Source organism: Cyprinodon variegatus, unplaced genomic scaffold (genome assembly GCF_000732505.1).
Source record: "Cyprinodon variegatus isolate N-32 unplaced genomic scaffold, C_variegatus-1.0 Scaffold997, whole genome shotgun sequence".
Taxonomy (NCBI): Eukaryota; Metazoa; Chordata; class Actinopteri; order Cyprinodontiformes; family Cyprinodontidae; genus Cyprinodon; species Cyprinodon variegatus.
This window is the reverse complement of record NW_015151450.1, coordinates 286,921-294,728: the sequence shown is the minus strand read 5'-3', so window position 1 is coordinate 294,728 and position 7,808 is coordinate 286,921. Positions and strand designations below refer to the sequence as shown.

The window sequence follows — 7,808 nt, the reverse complement described above, 5'->3', positions numbered from 1 at the left end:
CTCAAGGTCGGTCCTGGTGACTGGGTCGAAGTGGCCTCCGCTGTCGGCGCTTCTGCCCCCCCGGTGTGGGAGTTCAGGTGCGGCTGCGGTGGCCATGCTGGCTAGCTTAGCTGAGACGCTAGCTGCCCGAGTTGTTACTGCCGGCTGAGGGTTAGAGTTTGAGGAGCTCATAACGTCGCAATGTACCTTCTTACATAAGATTGAGTAATGCACGAGTCAGTCCAAGGAAAAGCACAGTTAAACTGGTAGACTTGAAAGGTAAATGAAAAGTTCGGCTGGAGCTCCCTTCTCTCATGTCTGCTCTCTACGTCATCAAACCGGAAGTCCTAGCTCTATTTGCATGTTTCTAAGCAATACAAGGCCTTGTCTATATAAAGAGTAAAACTCACGGCGGATCCAGACATTTGAATTGAGAAAGCTTCCTGGAGGTGAAGCAAAACATCTTCAAATTTTCAAGTCCAGTGGATTGTTTTTAAACCTTTACGGAATGACTATGACCTGGATGACTGGGAATCTTCATCAGTTGTATTTAACTGCAAGTTGTGCAAAAGATGAAAAAACATTGTCCGTATACAGGTCGCCAACAGACTTGAGCCCATTGTTGTGCCACAGCCGAAACGTTGTGTCCATTTTAGAGGGTTCAAAAGTAAAATTCCTATAGATCGATGTCAAAACCGAAGGACCTCAAAGACCAAAGTGCTTTCGAATCTGATTCCAAATCCTCAGTGATATACAAACTAAGGGGCAGCCAGACAAACATGAAAGCTGAAGTGGAAGAAGAGAACATAGTGGCGAACGCAGGGAAAATGGAACAGAGTCCTGTTCAAGGTGTACCCAAGCAAGTAGGGAATCATGCTCAACTAACCAGGAAAAAAAGCTTCTGTATGTTTGCTGCCCAGTAGTAGTACCTAAACACAGGTAGGGTGAAGCCCCGCCTTTTCCTTAAGTGCTTGAAGGATTGACCGGGGGATCCTTGCAGGCTTACCATCCCACAAGAAGTCTCAGACCAGCTTGTCCAATCTGTCAAAAAACGATTTGGCTAACAAAATCGGAACATGTTGAAATAAATAAAGAAATTTGGGGAGAACTACCATCTTGACGAGATTGACGTCCAACAAGAGAAAGAGGTAGCGTAGACCAGCGGACAAAATCCCTCTCTGTCTTCTCGACCAATGGAGAAAAGTTAACTGAATACAAATTACACAAAGATGTGGTAACATGGACATTCTAAATATCGAAAGCCAGAACATGGCCATTTAAATAGAACTATCATATGGGGAAGAGCTATAGCAGGAACATTGATAGGCAAGAGCGCACTCTTCTGAAAATTAAGATTGTATCCCAATATAGCACCGTAACGGTTTAAAATGTCACAAATCACAGGGAATGAGTTTGCGGGGTCAGAGACATACAAAAGGAGGTCATCTGCGTACAGTGAAACCTGTTGAACCCTATTAAGACGCGTTATGCCCTTGAAACCAACCTCCGAACGTAGCAACATATCAAGTGAATCTATTACCAGAGTGAAGAGTAGCGGGGATAGCGGGCATCCTTGCCTGGTAGCATGAAATAAAAGAAAAGGGGGAGACAATGTATTGTTAGTTTGAACAGATGCTTTTGGTGATGAGTATAAGAGCTTAATCCAATGAAGAAAGGCCTCCCCAATTCCAAACCTGGCCACCACTTCATAAAGGAAACACCATTCAACCCTGTCGAAGGCTTTCTCAGCATCAAGGGAGACCACAATCTCTGTCAGTTTAGAATCAGATGGCGCCCCAGACCGAGGGAGATTTTCCGTTATTTTGTATTTCTTCCATTTTCTAATAATTGCACCAACTGTTGTTGCCTTCTCACCAAGCTGCTTGCCTATTGTCCTGTAGCCCATCCCAGCCTTGTGCAGGTCTACAATTTTATCCCTGATGTCCTTACACAGCTCTCTGGTCTTGGGCATTGTGAAGATGCTGGAGTGTGATTGATTGAGTGTGAGGACAGGTGTCTTTTATACAGGTAACAAGTTCAAACAGGTGCAGTTAATACAGGTAATGAATGGAGAACAGGAGGGCTTCTTAAAGAAGAACTAACATGTCTGTGAGAGCCAAAATTCTTACTGGTTGATAGATGATCAAATACTTATTTCACACAATAAAATGGAAATTATTTATAAAAAAATCATACATTGTATTTTTCTGGATTTTATTTTTAGATTCCATCACTCACAGTTAAAGAGTACCTATGATAAAAATTACAGTCTTCTACAAGCTTTGCAAGTGGGAAAACCTGAAAAATCAACAGTGTATCAAATACTTGTTCTCCCCACTGTAAATGAAAATGTGACAATCAGGTTTCAGGTTAGTTTCAGTGTCTGCTGGATTCTTAATAGACAGATGGAAATCAGAGCAGTCCTGGCTCCACTTTCTCCTCTGTTGGTTTGCAGATGATATTGCAGCACTGCCTCCCGCTGTAGGAACCGGATCTGCTCGGGTCCTGCTTCATGCCATTGACGTTAAGCTACATGATTGGCTGAACATTGCCATATGATGTAAAACATTGTGGTTGCCCAGAAAATTATAATAACATCACGCAGCATCCGTGTGCCGAGTCGGGATCATCTGTAGCGTTAGCGTGTCTAATGACCGATGAAAGTTTACCTGATTGATATGATAACAAAACAGAGAATACCCGTTTCTGGTGAACAAAGTAACTGTTAGACCATAATATAAAAGGGGGAGCTGGGTAGAGCTGTGGCTAGCTGTGCTCAGTAGCTTTGCTTTAAAGTTACTTTGTGTTAATAATAATGTTCGCTTTCTAATAACTGTTTTATTTGTTTAAAATGAGTCGTTTTTTAGGTTGTCCCATTTTTCCTCCTCTCTCCTCAGATCTCAAAGGGGAACACCGTTTTTTTTTTTATTATACGTTAATTTTACGTTATTCCATCATGTTCTACTCACCAATGTTAGTTTGTGTCATTTGGAGCCGTTCTGAAGATATTCGATTTTGTAATCCAAGTAACGTCTTCATATGGGCAACGACTTGAAGGCACAAACTAAACTGTTCATAATTTATTCTTTACAGTATGCCAGCATTCAGAACATGTAGGCGAATCCCTGTCCCCACAGACATCCACGGCTATATTTTTTAAAAACAAAGCGGAGTGTGTCATCTGCATGCCGGCCTGGAGTTGTGACATTATAAACAAACAAGCCGCCAGACCCATATATTTATTTTTACTCACGGAGGTCCAGTGGTCTCCTGTCAAAGCAACATAATCCGCTGAAGCCGAATCCTCTTCCTTCGTTTTCTTTTTAACCTCATAAAGTTAGTTTATTTTAGTCATCACTGTGCCTCTTGACGGTGGTGTGTAGAGTGCATATAACGTTGCCACTTTCAAAACTTCTGCAAGACCTGTGTCCTCGACAATATTAATCCGTCTAGTCCTTGGATATCCATCTGGCAATTTTATCTGACGTAAACTTACTTAATGCCCTTTGAGGGTGAGTCTGACGCATACCAGATGTAACACCTGAAGTTGAAGCCCAAATGAATTATTGCGTGCCGTTAAGATGATATTTAAGGCTGGAGGTGCTTCGGTAAAACGAAAAGTCTTTCATGTAGTGTGAGCAAACCACAACAGCAACACCCTAATAGATTGTGAGTCCAAAATAGATTTGCTTCTTAAGAAATTAGTGCAAAACAGTTTTTCCGAGTGGACCTGCCATATGATGATGTCATAAGAAAAGGCAGGAACCCGAGCAGATCCGATACACCGGCGGTATGCTGCAGGTCTGGCACGCCCAACAAGAACTGCATATTTTAGTGGGATCATAATCCTGATGAACAGAGGATGTTTGGAGGTGGACTTTCTTGATTAAAACCAATTTTCTAACTCATAAAGCAAATAAAGCCAAGCTGCTTTTTAGCTTGAAGCTACAGAACAGAGGAGATAAACATCCAGAGTGTTGAAGCATCAAAGCGTTCACCACAGTTTGGTCCAGCGTCCTCATGTCTGCAATTACACATTTTTGACGCTGTTAATGCCTTTGTTGTGAACGCAGCATAAGTATTTGAATTTGAGTCAGAAGTTCAGCGATACTTCTTGGTCTGCTCTCGTAAACAACAACTGGACCTGAGGTTCATGATCTCAGTGTATCCACGTTCCAGCATCCTTTTAAGATTAAATGAGGAATCAATGCTGATTGTGATCTGTTGGGCAGTGTCATCTCCCAGTGGTGGAAAGCAGTCACCAGTCTGCCATTTGCTGATTATCTGTGTTTTAGAAGTGATGAGATGGTTTTTCTGCACAGGTGGTCAGGAGTACCTTCTAAACCTGATCGACTCTCCGGGTCACGTTGACTTCTCTTCCGAGGTTTCCACAGCTGTCAGGCTGTGTGATGGAGCCATTGTGGTTGTTGATGCTGTGGAGGGCCTGTGTCCTCAGGTAAACCTCCTCCCGTTTAATCTCAGTGTTAACGCTTCCAATCAGGAAACCTGATCGAATGAAGCATTGTTTGTCTTTTGTTCTGTTGGTAGACCCAGGCTGTACTCCGACAGGCATGGCTGGAGAACATCAGGCCTGTTCTGGTCATCAATAAGATGGACAGACTCATCACCGAGCTGAAGCTCACCTCTCTGGAAGCCTACAACCACCTGGTGAAGATCCTGGAACAGGTCAGTCTATGGCACAGCCCTGGTGGCAACTCACAGAAGCTTCAGTCTCCGTTTTGTATGAGAAAGACTTGGAAAAGTCTATGGAAGAAGAACGGGTCTCATTATCTGGTGTCAACCTGCTCTCTTCTCTGTAGATCAATGCTGTGACAGGGGCTCTGTTCACATCTAAAGTTCTGGAAGAACGAGCAGAGAAAGTGAGGGAGGAGGAGGAGGACAGGGACTTGGACCTGAGTGGAGATCAGGTCTATGACTGGAGCGCTGGACTGGAGGAGGCTGACGACTCCAACCTCTACTTTTCCCCTGACCAAGGAAATGTGGTGTTTGCCAGTGCCATAGATGGATGGGGTTTCAGGTGATTCATCCCTTTCCTCTGGAGTCCAAACATAGCACCCCCACATGGCAGATACAGCCAGTTTGCTCGAATCGGTACTAGAAACCTAGAAAATCCCAGTAACACAACTATTCACGGCCTTCCACCCTGAGCTGCTGGCTGTTACCTTGGAAACGATGGGGACGCAGAGAGCAGTTATTTATTTGTGTCCTATTAACAGCACTGCACACCGATGGCAGGTCTGGTCCTCAGGAGAAGTGGAGAGACATGTTCCTGGATCTATAATGGTCCTTCAAGACCGCTGAACATTAAAACCACTGACAGCTTGATCCTCTGCTCTTCTAAATGTTACATCATCAGTTCTTTGTTCTGGAAATTCAGCATCCTGAGAACAATGAGTGAACGGTTTCAGCCAAGTTTATTATTTTAAGAGCAGAAAATGTTGTTCCAGTCAAACCATTTCATTTGTCAGTGACATTTCCCATAGTGGCTCTAAGGTGTCTGTCATCCTGATTAGTGTCTTTTTTTCTGCAGCGTTCAGCATTTTGCCTCCATATACAGTAAGAGGGTGGGGATCAGAGCCTGGGTGCTGCTGAAGACCCTGTGGGGAGATTTCTACCTCAACGCAAAAACAAAAAGGATCATGAAGGGGGCTCAGGTAATATGAACAGATGATATTCTTAAAGCTTTTCCTTGTTTTTCTTGGTTTTGCTATTTGTCAGAATGTCTGACTTTAATTAGACCTTTTTGGGTTGAACAGAAACGGGTCTCCTGTTTCCTTGCAGGCCAAAGGAAAGAAGCCACTGTTCGTGCAGCTGGTTCTGGATAACATCTGGAGTTTATATGATGCAGTCATCACCAGAAGGTGGGTTAAAGCTCATGTTCTAGCTTCAGATGTTCAAGCTCAACATTCAGGCCATCCAGTACGTGAAATGGATGCAGCAATGGAAAGCCAGTAAGGAACAGCAGCAGGGACTTTGCCAGTGGCTGTATCGGTGGCTGTGCCAGCGGTTGTACCAGCGGCTGTATCAGCAGCTGTGCCAGTGCCAATGACTGTGTCAGCAGCTGTATCAGCGGCTGGCTTTGTCATCCTTCCATCGATTCTAATGCATGGTTTCTTCTAAAAGTGTTTGTATTTGTGTGAGCAGAGACAAAGACAAGGTGGAGAAGGTTGTATCATCCCTGGAGATAAAGGTGATGTCCAGAGACCTGCGTCACTCTGACCCTAAAGTTCTCCTACATGCTATCTGCAGCCAATGGTTACCAGTGTCCAACGCTGTCCTCTGTATCCTCGAACTCCAACTAATCGTCTCCACAGCTCTATCAGAGTCTGGGTTCCAGTTTTCCTGAACAGTGACTCCAGCTATGGTGTGTGAGAAGCTCCCCAGTCCATTAGAGATGGCAGCAGAGAGGGTGGAGAAGCTGATGAGTGTAGGAACCCGTCCTTTTGAATCCCTACCTGAAAGGACTCAGGAACTGAAGACAGGTAATCCCTGACACACTCCACCCACACATACATGCACTGTTGGTTCCTAAAACAAAAAACATGTCCTTTAGTCGCTCTGGAGCTCAGCAACTTGCTCAGTTACTCATTGGAAGTACTCAACCATAGTACTTGAGTAAAAGTATTGATACTCATCAAATCTTACTCAACTACAAGTAAAAGCTAGGTCAAACATTACTCAAGTGAAAGTACTAAAGTAATCACTTTTGAAAATACTTAAGTATTCAAAAATCCAAATTATATTCTCCTAACACCAGCACATTTTTGTATAATTTTCAGAGTAATTTCAAAGAACCTGTAACTTTCAGAATACACCTGATGTATTAATGCGTAAAACCAACTGCTATAGCTTCTACAGCACCTGGAAAGAACTTCAGCATCAACATGATACAAAAAGTAAGGACAGATATTGTATTATTGTTTATCATTCAGAAATACAGCCAAAAAGAGGCAGGAGAGTTTTGATTCTCCTCACACTTTCACTTTGCAGCGATTCCCAACCAGTTGTACTCGTACCCCTAGTGGTCCGCAGGTGGATTGCAAGGGGTGCATGAAAATATTTGATTTGTTAGGTAGTAAAATAAAACAGGGTTGGGATCTGTTTTGCTTTTTAAGGATCCAATTGAAAAATTAAACAAGTAAGTGTTTATTATATGTTTGAGTTCACCTTCAGCCTTGACACCCATCCAAACCAAGCAGAGGAACAGACTGGATGTAGAGAACAGCCTTGGATCAACTATTTTTCACACTGAGCTATTAGAGCTCATCAAAGCAGCTCAGGTGTGTTGAATAATAGAAACAAAGTAAAACTTTTTAAACCCGTCTACCAGACATGGGCAAAGTGGAGTCAACAAGTCATCTCCATGTCATGTATTTAATCTACCCAGCCAATTACGTGGGTGAGTCCAATCTGCACAGGTTAATTCACGGTGAAGATTGGACTCACCTGCTTCAGTGGCTGGGTAGAACAAATACATGACATGGAGATGACTTGTTGACTCCACATTGCCCATGTCTGCCGTCTACCTATAACCTTTGTTACCAATTCATCAAGCTTAAATGTGATTATAAGGGAGTTACTCAGAGGAGTCCAGTTTTATAAATACAGGTTAATATCATTTTATTTTGTATTTATTTTTATTCCTTAAAGTCGTAGGGAACCTGCTGTTCCAACCGTTGCATTTCAGAATTCTCCCGAGTGGTGCCCGACTGCACGAGACACAAGAGAATAAAGTGAATGTGATTGGTTGTTTATCAAGGGGGCGGGATTGTTGTGGCGAAAGGTTTGCAAGCAAGTTTGGTTGTGGC

At 43.2% G+C, this 7,808-nt stretch overlaps 1 protein-coding gene across 1 annotated transcript in view; it reads left to right on the top strand.

Moving 5' to 3' along the window:
• Positions 1-3,478: 3,478 nt before the first annotated feature.
• efl1 (elongation factor like GTPase 1) overlaps positions 3,479-7,808 on the top strand; it is a 39,221-nt gene continuing 34,891 nt past the window's right edge. The window contains exons 1-8 of the mRNA XM_015399230.1: positions 3,479-3,491; positions 4,302-4,435; positions 4,528-4,665; positions 4,800-5,017; positions 5,531-5,654; positions 5,782-5,861; positions 6,145-6,281; positions 6,360-6,482. Coding sequence (XP_015254716.1) covers positions 3,479-3,491; positions 4,302-4,435; positions 4,528-4,665; positions 4,800-5,017; positions 5,531-5,654; positions 5,782-5,861; positions 6,145-6,281; positions 6,360-6,482 — 967 coding nt within the window. The remainder of the gene's footprint in view (positions 3,492-4,301; positions 4,436-4,527; positions 4,666-4,799; positions 5,018-5,530; positions 5,655-5,781; positions 5,862-6,144; positions 6,282-6,359; positions 6,483-7,808) is intronic.